Source organism: Saccoglossus kowalevskii, chromosome 18 (genome assembly GCF_978046115.1).
Source record: "Saccoglossus kowalevskii chromosome 18, keSacKowa6.1, whole genome shotgun sequence".
Taxonomy (NCBI): Eukaryota; Metazoa; Hemichordata; class Enteropneusta; family Harrimaniidae; genus Saccoglossus; species Saccoglossus kowalevskii.
The window spans coordinates 3,163,443-3,180,598 of NC_140658.1; the positions used below are offsets into that span (position 1 = coordinate 3,163,443).

General features: G+C 37.2%; 1 protein-coding gene across 1 annotated transcript in view; it reads right to left on the reverse strand.

Annotated features, from left to right (window-relative positions):
* Positions 1–17,156, reverse strand: part of LOC102804283 (uncharacterized) — a 29,097-nt gene that overhangs the window by 5,113 nt on the left and 6,828 nt on the right. The window contains exons 3-5 of the mRNA XM_078009094.2: positions 2,009–2,089; positions 1,838–1,899; positions 321–487 (exon numbers count right to left, since the gene is read on the reverse strand). Of these exons, the coding sequence (XP_077865220.1) occupies positions 321–487; positions 1,838–1,899; positions 2,009–2,089 (310 nt within the window). The remainder of the gene's footprint in view (positions 1–320; positions 488–1,837; positions 1,900–2,008; positions 2,090–17,156) is intronic.

The window sequence follows — 17,156 nt, forward strand, 5'->3', positions numbered from 1 at the left end:
GACAAATAAACAAACAAAACCTAAAAAAAGCGACAAACTGTTGAAGCGCTGCAATAATTTCGGTAAGACATTGTTCAGGCAACAAACTGCATATTACTGAAGTTCACAAAAAAGTAACGCAGGTGGGATTGAAGATGATTTTATCGTTTTCACACGTTGTCCGATCCCATCTTATCTTTCACCCTTGTTCTGTTGATTTTATTTCGCCAAACGCTATTGCACCTCCTCGTATTCTGTGATATAATAATGTCGTCTGCCACCAGAAAGGTTATAAATACACTAAATTGCTGCAAAACTGATGTTTGTAAATTCAAATCTACCTCTTTAGGTGAAAGTATTGAGATATAATCTTCGTATATCAGCCTGGATTTTTCTTCTATAATCTCTTGATCCGTTTGATGCCGTAATTCTTCGCAAGCTAGCCAAAATAGTAAATTTTCTTCACTGTATTCAGACTTGAGAAATTCTCTGAATGAATCCCGGCCAGCTGAGCAGAGAGAAAATCAATAAATGAGTGGTTAATTCAACATTGATAGATAAAGAAATACAAAAAGCGTTTCAATAACATGGTGCTAATATCATCTGATGCACAATGAAAAACGCTTTTTTTAAAAGCGCCATCTGGCGACGAGAATGAAAAGGTCGTGGTGCGCTATATTAAATCACAAACGCTAAACATTTCGGAAGATGACTGAATGGAACTATGACATGAACCAGAAGTATTTACTGACATTATAGTACAAGAATTTTTCTAGAAGAAAAAACATGGTGAAACTATTGATCATCTTGACCATGATTTATTTACCATACTGTCATTTATGCCGAAATTTATGTCGTATTTGTTATAAACTCAATAAAATAACTGTTAATTTATCAAAACATTGGTAGTATAATTCTCAGGAGGGGACCAGAATAATTGATGCGGATTTAAGTTCAGTAATAAGTAGTAGTAGTAGTAGTAGTAGTAGTAGTAGTAGTAGTAGTAGTAGTAGTAGTAGTAGTAGTAGTAGTAGTAGTAGTAGTAGTAAGATGTGTGATGTAGGTGTGAAAGTTGAACATGATATAGGTACAGATATACAGTCTTCTTTTGGACAATAATATCGTATTTAACTATTTATGAACTAAATAAATCTTCTAGTTACTCAGTAAATGTCAATTATAGAATATGACATGTGTTTGTATGGAAGTTTTAAAATAGTGCAACAATAGTATCTCAGCAAATTTCAGCAAGAAATTGCTCTTAAAATGTTGGTAAAAAATATCTGTCAAAGTTTGCTGGGAAAATATATATATACTACCAAATGAAAACTAAATTGATTATTATGGTTTATTTTTTTATTCAATTTAGTCTAATTCATATCTTGTAAAATATACTTGACTTTCACACTAATGAGTTATTATAACTACAAGAAACACTATTCAATGATATAATGATACATTAAAGGTAACAATAAAAATATGTTAATTAGCATCATGCTTAATATGTTATATTTTTTTCTTGATTTCAATTTTAAAGCTAATCTCATCACTATCGAATTGCATTCAATAACATTTATGTTTGTTTCATGTTTCCACTCAGACAGACAGTTGTTACATAACAGACTCCTCATATTTATGCTAATGGACACATTTTTATAAATTTTCAAAAATATGCAAGCCAGATTTATTTGAACAGCACTGAGAAAATACATTGAATGCTTACATTTTAAAGTTTGAGAAATTCATTTTGGTCACAAGAAGTGTTAACGACGATGACGACAACGACGACATATATTGTAACAACTATACATCGCCACTTCATTATTATTTGGAATTACAATAAGATAAATTGAATTACCTGCACTTTTCATGAGTCTGTCGAATGATTCGCCCCATGACTTTATCTCATCACGTGACGGTCTGAAAAAAGAGAAAGAAAGATTGAAATACTGTTGTGTATATATATGGAAACTACGTCATAAACAAGGTACATGTATATTGCAAATTACAAAAACAAATTAAGCATTACTTTTCTATCTCTTTATCTTTTAACTCCATTTTTGTGTCGCTTTTTTGTTTTTCGTTTTCTGATGGATCTCGTACGGCAAGACTGAAAGATAATTGATATAATTAGTCACGTTGATTAATAACAATGCGGGTAGGTTTTGGTGAATGAAGATGGTGAGCGCCATGCTGAACATCGACGACAATCTGTAGTACCTGAGTATATGCTTGTGGGTAGCAGACATGTTGCTGGATACACGGCGGGTCATGGAACATGCAGTATTACGTAATAATTGTACGGAGTAATAACAAACCGCAGGCAAGCCTGTGGGCTTAGTGTTAATATCGACTCCCTTCATTCTCACGACTGGTTTTCTGATGAGAAGAATTCCTGACCCGCCTTCCTTTTTATGTCGCCATGTTACTGACGTCATCACTCTTAACATAATTTACAAGTGCTTTTCCTATATTATTCCTTTCAAGTGACAGGCGGCTTTACGCAGCCCAACTGATTTATTTACCGACTCATTGACATCACTCTGACGTCTTGTCTCGAAACGCCGGATAGAATTTTCGAAATTGACCTTTCTGGATATTCGCCCCGCTTCCCGCCACCCTAGCTCTCATTTTAAACAATTTCACGTTCAGCGATGTAATCTTAATATTTGTCTATGATAACGTATTGTATGTAATTATTGACACGAGCGGTGACCTGAATATTGACATACGAGTCTATGGCAGATAATGTATGAACACATAAACCGCTATGTTACAGCATTATGAGTACAGCTCATTAAATTCGATGAGCCCTGCCCTGGACATTGTTGTGGCGTTTGGAAAAGTAGCAGTAGTCGTGGTGGTGATTGGAATACGTAATTTACATATTAATAGTGATTTTTCAATCGCAGTCGGACAAAAACAACAACGCAACTTAATTAACAAACTATAACGTGAACGTTAAACAAAGGGATCCTGCAGGTAGGCCAGACTCTCTGGTTCTCACCACAAGGGGTTACGATCACCCCTACCAATCCCTAAGCAGAAATAAAACACACTACAATGTATAAAAACTACGTGGACCACACTACGGGTAAATAACTGACTACAATGAAACGTGTTGTTATAAGGTCTTTAATTAAAAGTAAGTAGGATCATAAGATCAACGTGACAGCATGTAAATGTGTGTACCACCCTACGTAGCGTACTTGATGCTCGGTGCCAGACTCACCGTAAAGTTCGTAACCAGATGTTCGGCAAAGCGGGAGTTAAAACCGATTATATACAGATATTGAGTGCTTCTCCATCTCGATTGCATAGTGCACCCCCAACAGCCCAAATGTTATCAAACGCATGTAACCGATTAGTTAAACGGCAGTACTCAAACTCTAAGTTAAGCCTGGAATGCGTACGATGTTTAAAAATCTCCAGTGGATCAGTAGTTCCCATGTCTTGACGCTTATTCCTGCGACTGAGATGAAATGACATCTTTGCCGTGGCAACAATGTAAATGGACAGTTGATAAGCTTGTTTAGAAATAAAGGCACGTGACTTGGAAGGTGGTAACATAACAAACCACCATAGATGAATGGCTGAATCAGGGAATGTGAGGCGACCAGCAATAGTCCCGATGTGGATCAGCAAAGCATTGATATTGGGACATTCATAAAAAATGTGACACAATGAATCGTCATCGCCGCAAACAGGGCATTTATCGTGTTGTGCGAGTGCTGTACTATAGAGATACGTGCCAGAGTAGTATAAGCTCCATGGAGAATTCTCCATTGAAGATCGCCTTCTAGTTTTCATAATGGTGGGGAGTAACATCCTTTGAATTTTGGCTTTAACTCGTTTGGAACTGTCATGAATTTGTTTTTGCGTATCTGTTAATCGACTTAATTAGCTGATTATTAGCGAATTGCTGTGTTATGTCTGTCATCGTTTAGGCCTATTTGAAGTTTTGGACGGAACTTGGCTCAGTGATTTGGAACTAATTACGAGATAACCGTCGCTATTCTAACTACGATTTCTGACAGTTGATATCCGTAGTTATTAATGTAGTGAACGATTAATCAAAGATATGACGTATTCAGTACTTAGTGTGATTGGCTGTATGATTGAAGGTTACGCCTTAGAGTCTTTTTACTGCTTTGTAATTGGTTAGAGTTTTGAAAATGAATAAAGTTGTTTTGAGTTGGTCTTGGCAAGTACTCCACGATAGACGCAGTCGAGAGTCCAGTCCTGGAGAGCCTTGGGGCGAGTGTTGACGCAGTCTAAGAGAGTCTTGGTTCAGCCTTGCGATAGTCTTGGGGATTTTTCCCCAGGGCGCCGTGTCTCATAGAGTGCTCGACTGATCGACTAAGACGAGAGTTGAAACGTATTTCGTTGTGCGTGTCTTATTTGACTGTAAAGCTTAAGTGACTTCCCCGATCCCGTACCTCAAGGGGACGAGATATAGAGACGAGACGAGATTGCCCCCTGGCAAGTGTGGAGACCCCCGTGGAGAAGAATTTACCCCTGATAGAACACTCAAAATGTTGCGCCATACAGTATCAATTTTATCAGTATGATGTTGAGCATGGAGTAAAGAAATCATATATTTGTAGAAATCCCCATTTTTCATCTTACACAGAGACATATTTAAATCATCGGAGTTATATAGATCAATGTTGTGTTTAGTTGTCGGAGGCAGGTCACTAGATTCATTTTTAAAGTATGTTTGAATGCAGTCTTTCCACGACGCAGGGATTGACTCGTGCATAATTTTTAGACTGAGATTAAAGATTCTCTCCGACTGCATTCCGACTTTTCTGAACACAACTGGCGACGGAAGCCATTCTTTTCCTGGTATGCCGATCAAATCACCTACTTTGGTGATACCAGCATCAACAAAGTGTTTGAGCACATACGGTTCATTTCTAAGTGGATGCAAAACTAGAGGATTTTTAAAAATAGGTTCTGAAAGAACGTCAGAAACATTGTCGGAGTTAACCTTATGGCGTATATCCAAAGAATTCCAACACTTCAACAGATCAGAATAAAAGTTAGGTCCATGAAAGGATGAAATATTAATGCTGGTTAACAATAACTGTGATGTGTATTTGAGTTTACCTACTTGGCTGAAGTAATAATCCGTGAATTTACATATTAATAGTAGTAGTCGTGGTGGTGATTGGAATACGTAATTTACATATTAATAGTAGTAGCCGTGGTGGTGATTGGAATACTTAATTTACATATTTTTTTTATATGATTTATTTCACCAATAATAATAACAATTCTAGTAATCTTATAATAATAATAATAATAATAATAATAATAATTTCTTGGTGTGGACCACAGAGGTAGTTCATCCGAACTAATCTAGTCTGTGGCCCAATCCTAACCAATATACATTTCTATGCAGGCTATATATATATATATATATATATATATATATATATATATATATATATATATATATATATATATATATATATATATATATATATATATATATATATATATATATATATATATATGTATATATACGTGCACACACATACATATATACACATACAAACAAAAAACAAAATCTCCAGAAATAAATAAGTAAAATAATAATAATAAAAAAAAATGAGAGAAAAAAAGAAAGAAAAAAAAATTGAGCTGTTAATGCGCTACTCTGCACATCATATTATTAGTGGAACAATCGTGGGCAAGTACAAATAAAGTTTAGCTGCAAATAATATTTGTATCATACATATGATAAAGCTAGTATTTAAATATTAAAGTACGGTGTTCAGTATATGTTGTTTTAGGGAACTTTTGAAAGTTATTCTATTAGTAATTTGTTTGATTGGCTCAGGTAGAGAATTCCAATGTTTTACGGCTGTATATTTTAAAGTATGTTGGGAAAGTGAAAGATTCATCCTGGGGACATAGTAGTTATTACCTGACGCAAGTCGTGTTGGATATAAATGAGGTAGAGGGGAGAGATAGTCATTGATATTATGGGCATAGCGGTTGCTTTTCAGATCATAAATGAACAGACATATCTTAAATTTACACAACTTGTGAATATCAAGTATGCCCAGTTTTTTAAATAGAGGGGCAGTATGTGCATTGTAAACAGCAAAAGAGATAAGCCGTACAACTTTCTTTTGCAAAAGAAGGATAGGCTCTAATAGTGTATGATAGGCGGCGTTTCCCCATACTTCTAAACAATAACTAATATGCGGGAGAATCAGGGAATTGTATAACAAAAGTAAAACTGATTTGGGCACATAATGTCTGATCTGGGAGATAATACCAACTTTGGGGGCAATTATTTTTTTTACTTTTTCAATGTGAGGTTTCCAGTTGAGGTGCTGGTCAATGGACACGCCAAGATAATTGATTGAACAAACGCCCTCTATCTCAAACCCATTTATATCCAAGCTGCCCTCAATGCCCAGGTGTTATTAATAGTAGTAGTCGTGGTGGTGATTGGAATACGTAATTTACATATTAATACTAGTAGTCGTGGTGGTGATTGGAATACGTAATTTGCATATTAATAGTAGTAGTCGTGGTGGTGATTGGAATACGTAATTTACATATTAATAGTAGTAGTCGTGGTGGTGATTGGAATACTTAATTTACATATTAATAGTAGTAGTCGTGGTGGTGATTGGAATACGTAATTCACATATTAATAGTAGTAGTCGTGGTGGTGATTGGAATACGTAATTTACATATTAATAGTAGTAGTCGTGATGGTGATTGGAATACGTAATTTACATATTAATAGTAGTAGTCGTGGTGGTGATTGGAATACTTAATTTACATATTAATAGTAGTAGTCGTAGTGGTGATTGGAATACGTAATTTACATATTAATAGTAGTAGTCGTGGTGGTGATTGGAATACGTAATTTACATATTAATAGTAGTAGTCGTGGTGGTGATTGGAATACGTAATTTACATATTAATAGTAGTAGTCGTAGTGGTGACTGGAATACATAATTTACATATTAATAGTAGTAGTCTTGGTGGTGATTGCAATACTTAATTTACATATTAATAGTAGTAGTCGTGGTGGTGATTGAACTACTTAATTTACATATTAATAGTTGTAGTCGTGTAGTCTGTTGTAGTGGTTGTGATGGTCATTGGGACACGTGATGTACATTTCAATTGCAGTGCTTGGTGTGGTAGTTAGGACACGTAATGTACATTTCAATTACAGTGCTTGGTGTGGTAGTTAGGACACGTGATGTACATTTCAATTGCAGTGCTTGGTGTGGTAGTTAGGACACGTGATGTACTTTTCAATTGCAGCGCTTGGTGTTGTAGTTAGAGCACGTGATGTACAATTCCTACGTCGTAGGAATAGGAATTTGTGGTGATTAGTGTGATACTTGGTGTAGCATAGCAATCTGTTCATATCATTTCCATTGTTGTATTAATATCGCATCAGGCGGTTAGTGATATTGAATGTGGAATATTAATTTGCGTGAGACAGATATCCATGGTCAAATTTTGTAAGCAACTAGGTTGCCATGGTGACCCCATACGTATCTTACAATTTTGTTATGGTATTTCTCGGTATAATAGAAAGTGTTCTTTGTTACAGCACATATTCCATATATATACTTTGTTACTACCTATGGTTGTCATGACATTATTACATGTGTTGGTGATTGTCATGATAAGTGTACGTATACTGTAAGACAGTCTGCCATGGTAATGCTACGTTTCCATGCTTGTTGTCATAGTGATCACGCATACTAAATTATTAGTTTATCTATGAACTAGGGGCAATAGTACATATGCCATTACAGTTGTCATGGTAACAGTACATATGCCATGGGGTTGCCATGGTAACTTACTCGTTCACGAGATAGAAATAAAATGGAAATGAAAAGTCGGGTTCACACTGACCTGTGCGTCCTGTCCAAATTAGGTTATGGATGGAGAGATGGAAAAACATAGAAAAAAATGTTATAGCTGATAGTGGGTGTGTTACTTATCTGGCAATGACATAAGTCAAACTGTTTGTTTATAGTACACGTAAAACACTACCATAATTACAACAACAACAACAACAACAACAACAACAACAACTACTACTACTACTACTACTTCTACAATAACAAAATACCATGTTAATACAGACATTAGCAGTGATAACGTTGTCGGAAACGGAAATCAACATCTTTCAACTAAAGCAACGTGGATGAAATAAACTTAGTCATGCTGCAAGTCAGCAAACATCAAATATCATGCTTTAGTCGTGACGTGTGATAGACATAGAGCAGGTTTAATGATACACATGTAATACATGTACTTATCAAAGCAATACACAGATCAAGATTAAAATACAAATAGAGTGAATTATATATGAGCGAAAACTCTATGCAGATTTGCTGTTGTCCCTGGCAGGATACATGGTAAGTGTACATCATGAAATAACATACTACCAACATATTAGCATATATGGTGACTTTCCAAAGAGAAACTACAACAACAATGGATCCCTAAGCATAAATCGGTTAACATCAAGTAACTTGTTTTCACGTTGCATCGATCAATCAATAATTAAAGCGCGGTGGTCGTCGCGCAGCGCGTGTTCGACTTTCATGTAAATAAACAATGTATTTTACACGCGTTGTATACGTCGCTATGAGTCCCATATCGAACAGGACGCGGCGCGACAACTGCCGCCCTTTAACCGTATGTCTCAACACAACTGATGTCAGCATGTGCAAGGATTTCTTAACTAATTTAAAACCATTTTGTATAAAATTATACGTTGACTGCCGCCTTCAAAATATAAACTAAATAATAATGTAATCACCGGAGCCGTTGCACCACGTTCCGTTCTATGAGAACTATGCGGTATTGCACCCGTCAGAGAGTGTTCGACACAATCATAAAACACGTGTCTGCCATCTGCCATCTTTGAATCTCAAAATGGAAGTTGAATTAATCAGGTGGTGTTACACCACAGTCGATATTCACATAGTTGCATATTAGTAATTATAGCATTCTTTATCATAATTATTTGTTATGATTCAGAGGCGGCGGCACAGAATTTTACATGGAGGGGTGGGCGAGATCTGGTTACCAACATAGCGTCGAAGGCGCGATCCAGGGGCATGCTCAGCCTTAAACAAAATTGAAATCGAAATCCACTGAAACTCTATTTCCTGCACTTTGAGGGGCACATTTTGTTGACACAAAGGGTTTCAGCTTGATTTTGGAGGGGCCGCCGCCGCCGCCAGTGAGATTGGCCCATAAAGTAAAATTGAGTGGTACGAAACTGAGATCGATACAATGCATTTATTTATTTTCGGACAATCAGCATGACCTTTGTATCCGAGGTCACAAAGACGTTTGGAAAAGAGACCATATTACAATGCATTATAGGCTTGTTACGTTACGAGCCTACGCGCTTTGTAATTGGTGGAGTTGTGTTGGAGCAACAATTCGGTCAAAACTATCCCAAATTTTTCTATGGTTCAAAATTGTGATATTATCTTTTTCGACGAACTCATAACACATGCTGTACTTAAACACCAATAAAAAAAGTAATACAGAGAGAATCCCAAGTGTGTTTGTTATTGTAACGCCGCTTATTATTGAATCTAAAGAAGTTGCTTGTTTATGTATGTTAGTGACAGAAGTTGTGTGCATTGTGATTATATGAAGATATCCCCCTACAATATAAGTCTTGAGTAAGTCATCTGACTGATTGAATTAACAATATCTGAATTTTAGTTGAAATGTCTAGTTGCATAACTTGCATTGTGTAATATATGGCGGTCTTAATGTCGTCTCATGATGGCGAAATATATTGCCAGACGACAAGGTTTTTCATATCACGATGGCGGAATATATTGCCAGACGACAAGGTTTGTCGTATCACGATGGCGAAATATATTGCCAGACGACAAGATTTGTCGTATCACGATAGCTAAATATATTGCCAGACGACAAGGTTTGTCGTATCACGATGGCGAAATATATTGCCAGACGACAAGATTTGTCGTATCACGATGGCAAAATATATTGCCAGACTATAAGGTCTGTCATATCACGACGGCAAAATATATTGCCAGACGACAAGATTTGTCGTATCACGATAGCTAAATATATTGCCAGACGACAAGGTTTGTCGTATCACGATGGCGAAATATATTGCCAGACGACAAGATTTGTCGTATCACGATGGCAAAATATATTGCCAGACGACAAGGTTTTTCATATCACGATGGCGGAATATATTGCCAGACGACAAGGTTTGTCGTATCACGATGACGAAATATATTGCCAGACGACAAGATTTGTCGTATCACGATGGCGAAATATATTGCCAGACGACAAGATTTGTCGTATCACGATGGCTAAATATATTGCCAGACGACAAGGTTTGTCGTATCACGATGGCGAAATATATTGCCAGACGACAAGATTTGTCGTATCACGATGGCAAAATATATTGCCAGACTATAAGGTCTGTCATATCACGATGGCGAAATATATTGCCAGACGACAAGGTTTTTCATATCACGATGGCGGAATATATTGCCAGATGACAAGGTTTGTCGTATCACGATGACGAAATATATTGCCAGACGACAAGATTTGTCGTATCACGATGGCAAAATATATTGCCAGACGACAAGATTTGTCGTATCACGATGGCGAAATATATTGCCAGACGACAAGATTTGTCGTATCACGATGGCAAAATATATTGCCAGACTATAAGGTCTGTCATATCACGATGGCGAAATATATTGCCAGACGATAAAGTCTGTCATATCACGATGGCAAAATATATTGCCAGACGATAAGGTCTGTTATATCACGATGGCAAAATATATTGCCAGACGATAAAGTCTGTTATATCATGATGGCGAAATATATTGCCAGACGATAAGGTCTGTCGTATCACGATGGCGAAATATATTGCCAGACGATAATGTCTGTCATATCACGATAGCTAAATATATTGCCAGACGACAAGATTTGTCGTATCACGATGGCGAAATATATTGCCAGACGACAAGATTTGTCGTATCACGATGGCAAAATATATTGCCAGACTATAAGGTCTGTCATATCACGACGGCAAAATATATTGCCAGACGACAAGATTTGTCGTATCACGATAGCTAAATATATTGCCAGACGACAAGGTTTGTCGTATCACGATGGCGAAATATATTGCCAGACGACAAGATTTGTCGTATCACGATGGCAAAATATATTGCCAGACGACAAGGTTTTTCATATCACGATGGCGGAATATATTGCCAGACGACAAGGTTTGTCGTATCACGATGACGAAATATATTGCCAGACGACAAGATTTGTCGTATCACGATGGCGAAATATATTGCCAGACGACAAGATTTGTCGTATCACGATGGCTAAATATATTGCCAGACGACAAGGTTTGTCGTATCACGATGGCGAAATATATTGCCAGACGACAAGATTTGTCGTATCACGATGGCAAAATATATTGCCAGACTATAAGGTCTGTCATATCACGATGGCGAAATATATTGCCAGACGACAAGGTTTTTCATATCACGATGGCGGAATATATTGCCAGATGACAAGGTTTGTCGTATCACGATGACGAAATATATTGCCAGACGACAAGATTTGTCGTATCACGATGGCAAAATATATTGCCAGACGACAAGATTTGTCGTATCACGATGGCGAAATATATTGCCAGACGACAAGATTTGTCGTATCACGATGGCAAAATATATTGCCAGACTATAAGGTCTGTCATATCACGATGGCGAAATATATTGCCAGACGATAAAGTCTGTCATATCACGATGGCAAAATATATTGCCAGACGATAAGGTCTGTTATATCACGATGGCAAAATATATTGCCAGACGATAAAGTCTGTTATATCATGATGGCGAAATATATTGCCAGACGATAAGGTCTGTCGTATCACGATGGCGAAATATATTGCCAGACGATAATGTCTGTCATATCACGATGGCAAAATATATTGCCAGACGATAAGGTCTGTCATATCACGATGGCGAAATATATTGCCAGACGATAAAGTCTGTCATATCACGATGACAAAATATATTGCCAGACGATAAAGTCTGTCATATCACGATGGCAAAATATATTGCCAGACGATAAGGTCTGTCGTATCACGATGGCAAAATATATTGCCAGACGATAAGGTCTGTCATATCACGATGGCAAAATATATTGCCAGACGACAAGGTCTGTCATATCACGATGGCGAAATATATTGCCAGAAAATATATTGCCAGACGACAAGGTTTGTCGTATCACGATGGCTAAATATATTGCCAGACGACAAGGTTTTTCATATCACGATGGCGAAATATATTGCCAGACGACAAGGTTTGTCGTATCACGATGGCGAAATATATTGCCAGACGACAAGGTTTTTTTCGTCCCACGATAGCGAATTATATTGCCAGACGACAAAGTTTATCGTATCACGATGGCGAAATATATTGCCAGACGATAAGGTCTCATATCACGATGGCGAAATATATTACAAGACTTCAATGTTTGTCGTATCACGATGGCGAAATATATTGCCAGACGATAAGGTCTCATATCACGATGGCGAAATATATTGCCAGACGATAAAGTCTGTCATATCACGATGGCGAAATATATTGCCAGACGATAAGGTCTGTCATATCACGACGACTAAATATATAACCAGACGATAAGGTCTGTCATATCACGATGGCTAAATATATAACCAGACGATAAGGTCTCATATCACGATGGCGAAATATATTACCAGACGACACAGTTTGTCGTATCACGATGGCGAAATATATTGCCAGACGATAAGGTCTCATATCACGATGGCGAAATATATTGCCAGACGATAATGTTTGTCGATAGAATTAGCTTCCCACAATGACACAATAGAATGGCACCCGATGGAGTTTTCCGTCTCACTGGTGAAATAAAGTGGAAACTATGGAGTTTCCCATCTCACAAAGGCAGAATAGTGACAGACGGCGAACTGGATTAATGCGAGCTCATTATAATACACGACAGGTATCGGGAGTGATCATCCCCACCTTGGAATAACGAATATAACAACTAAAAACTAAAATGCGGTGTTACTATGGTAACGACTCTCAGGGCATATTTAGTACGGCTTAGCCAAGGTCATGCCATTATGTTCCATGAACATTGAACCTTCGGAGAATTCATCGCATTCGATTCATGTGATGAATCACGTATCATAGCGTAAAAGGTCACGGGACCTGTATTTGGGTACATTGTGCACGAACCGAACGTAACACTAACTAAGGTTTTGTATCCACAAACTATTTTCAATTTATATTTTAATCAGTAGAGGAAGAACTGTTAAATATTGTTAATATTATAATTAACCTTAATTATTCCCAAGTGGCATGCAGTAATGCTCATTAATATGTTAATTATTTTATTGTGAAAATACCTTTACATCAAAGGACGTGAATAACATGGAGTAAATTGGCGCAATTTCATACATTGCACCTAGTGTGTATTGTTTATAGACTACGTCTAGTGTGTATTGTTTATACACTACATCTAGTGTGTCTTGTTTATACACTACGTCTAGTGTGACTTGCTTATACACTACGTCTAGTGTGACTTGCTTATACACTACGTCTAGTGTGACTTGCTTATACACTACGTGTAGTGTGTCTTGTTTATACACTACGTCTAGTGTGGCTTGTTTATACACTACGTCTAGTGTGACTTGCTTATACACTACGTCTAGTGTGACTTGTTTATACACTACGTCTAGTGTGTCTTGTTTATACACTACATCTAGTGTGACTTGTTTATACACTACATCTAGTGTGACTTGCTTATACACTACATCTAGTGTGACTTGCTTATACACTACGTCTAGTGTGTTTTGTTTATACACTACATCTAGTGTGTCTTGTTTATACACTACGTCTAGTGTGACTTGCTTATACACTACGTCTAGTGTGACTTGCTTATACACTACGTGTAGTGTGTCTTGTTTATACACTACGTCTAGTGTGGCTTGTTTATACACTACGTCTAGTGTGACTTGCTTATACACTACGTCTAGTGTGACTTGTTTATACACTACGTCTAGTGTGTCTTGTTTATACACTACATCTAGTGTGACTTGCTTATACACTACGTCTAGTGTGTCTTGTTTATACACTACGTCTAGTGTGACTTGTTTATACACTACATCTAGTGTGTCTTGTTTATACACTACATCTAGTGTGTTTTGTTTATACACTACGTCTAGTGTGTCTTGTTTATACACTACATCTAGTGTGTTTTGTTTATACACTACATCTAGTGTGTCTTGTTTATACACTACATCTAGTGTGTTTTGTTTATACACTACGTCTAGTGTGTCTTGTTTATACACTACGTCTAGTGTGACTTGTTTATACACTACGTCTAGTGTGTCTTGTTTATACACTACATCTAGTGTGTTTTGTTTATACACTACGTCTAGTGTGTCTTGTTTATACACTACATCTAGTGTGACTTGCTTATACACTACGTCTAGTGTGTTTTGTTTATACACTACGTCTAGTGTGTCTTGTTTATACACTACGTCTAGTGTGTCTTGTTTATACACTACATCTAGTGTGACTTGCTTATACACTACGTCTAGTGTGGCTTGTTTATACACTACGTCAAGTGTGACTTGCTTATACACTACGTCTAGTGTGTTTTGTTTATACACTACGTCTAGTGTGTCTTGTTTATACACTACATCTAGTGTGTCTTGTTTATACACTACATCTAGTGTGTCTTGTTTATACACTACATCTAGTGTGACTTGCTTATACACTACGTCTAGTGTGGCTTGTTTATACACTACGTCAAGTGTGACTTGCTTATACACTACGTCTAGTGTGACTTGTTTATACACTACGTCTAGTGTGACTTGTTTATACACTACGTCTAGTGTGTCGTGTTTATACACTACGTCTAGTGTGTCGTGTTTATACACTACGTCTAGTGTGTCTTGTTTATACACTACATCTAGTGTGACTTGCTTATACACTACGTCTAGTGTGTCTTGTTTATACACTACGTCTAGTGTGGCTTGTTTATACACTACGTCTAGTGTGACTTGCTTATACACTACGTCTAGTGTGACTTGTTTATACACTACGTCTAGTGTGTCTTGTTTATACACTACATCTAGTGTGACTTGCTTATACACTACGTCTAGTGTGTCTTGTTTATACACTACGTCTAGTGTGACTTGTTTATACACTACATCTAGTGTGTCTTGTTTATACACTACATCTAGTGTGTTTTGTTTATACACTACGTCTAGTGTGTCTTGTTTATACACTACATCTAGTGTGTCTTGTTTATACACTACATCTAGTGTGTTTTGTTTATACACTACGTCTAGTGTGTCTTGTTTATACACTACGTCTAGTGTGACTTGTTTATACACTACGTCTAGTGTCTTGTTTATACACTACATCTAGTGTGTTTTGTTTATACACTACGTCTAGTGTGTCTTGTTTATACACTACATCTAGTGTGACTTGTTTATACACTACATCTAGTGTGACTTGCTTATACACTACGTCTAGTGTGTTTTGTTTATACACTACGTCTAGTGTGTCTTGTTTATACACTACGTCTAGTGTGTCTTGTTTATACACTACATCTAGTGTGACTTGCTTATACACTACGTCTAGTGTGGCTTGTTTATACACTACATCTAGTGTGTCTTGTTTATACACTACATCTAGTGTGTCTTGTTTATACACTACATCTAGTGTGACTTGCTTATACACTACGTCTAGTGTGGCTTGTTTATACACTACGTCAAGTGTGACTTGCTTATACACTACGTCTAGTGTGACTTGTTTATACACTACGTCTAGTGTGTCGTGTTTATACACTACGTCTAGTGTGTCTTGTTTATACACTACATCTAGTGTGTCTTGTTTATACACTACGTCAAGTGTGACTTGCTTATACACTACGTCTAGTGTGACTTGTTTATACACTACGTCTAGTGTGTCGTGTTTATACACTACGTCTAGTGTGTCGTGTTTATACACTACGTCTAGTGTGTCTTGTTTATACACTACGTCTAGTGTGACTTGTTTATACACTACGTCTAGTGTGTCGTGTTTATACACTACGTCTAGTGTGTTTTGTGTATTCACCAACGTGTCTTGTTTGTATACCTCACTCAGTCGAATTATTACATATTTACCTGAAATATGGCAGATGTGACGATGGTCGTGGTTTGGCAGTGGCACTGAATATGTGTTGGTTGCATTGCAGGTGATTTGGTGATGGCACTGGGAAGGTATCGGCTGGTGGTTGGGCAGTAGCATTTGGTAGGTGTAGCTGGGTTTTGAGTGACTAAGCGGTAGCACTGGTAGATGTAGGTCAGTTGTATGTGGCACTGGGTAGGTGGGTTGGAGATGCTGGTGTTGTTAGGCGAACAAACAAATTATTTTGTAAAATACCAATAGTGAATAGTGTCGTGAGCAGAATCAGTCGAACAGAATTGAACATGTTTTTCTTGCTAAGTACACTATACACGATTCGTGTATTTTAAGAACAAAGAGTGGGCGCGGATGCCGTCATAACCTAGAAGTAACAACACATGGCTTATATTGCTACAACGAGGGATTTGGGAGGTATCAACGAGGGAATGGGGAGGATATAAACGAGGGAATAGGGAGGATGTAAAACGAGGGAATGAGGAGGATGTCAACGAAGGAATTGGGAGGATGTCAACGAGGGAATGGGGAGGGTGTTATTCTAATAAATTATATCACGGCCTGCAATGCAGCTCATTAAATTAATGTACTCGGTCACCGCACATTTTTTGATAAATCATTATTGGAGAAAAAGAATGAAATGATATGCCAAAAAGATGACATTACTGTTTCCATGGCGACGATATTGCCTTGGCCCTATGATATACATGACCTTTAATTGCGTAGACGTGTATAAATTAATTATGCAAATACATCACGACACCTATTGTTAGAATATTCCCCAAGGATTTGTGTATACAGATATTTATGACGAATAAGGCCCGTACGTGCGTGCCCGATTCCCGTGTACATAACACATTCCGAACATGCCATTTGCTTGTATAAGCGGTAATCACTTAATAATAATTG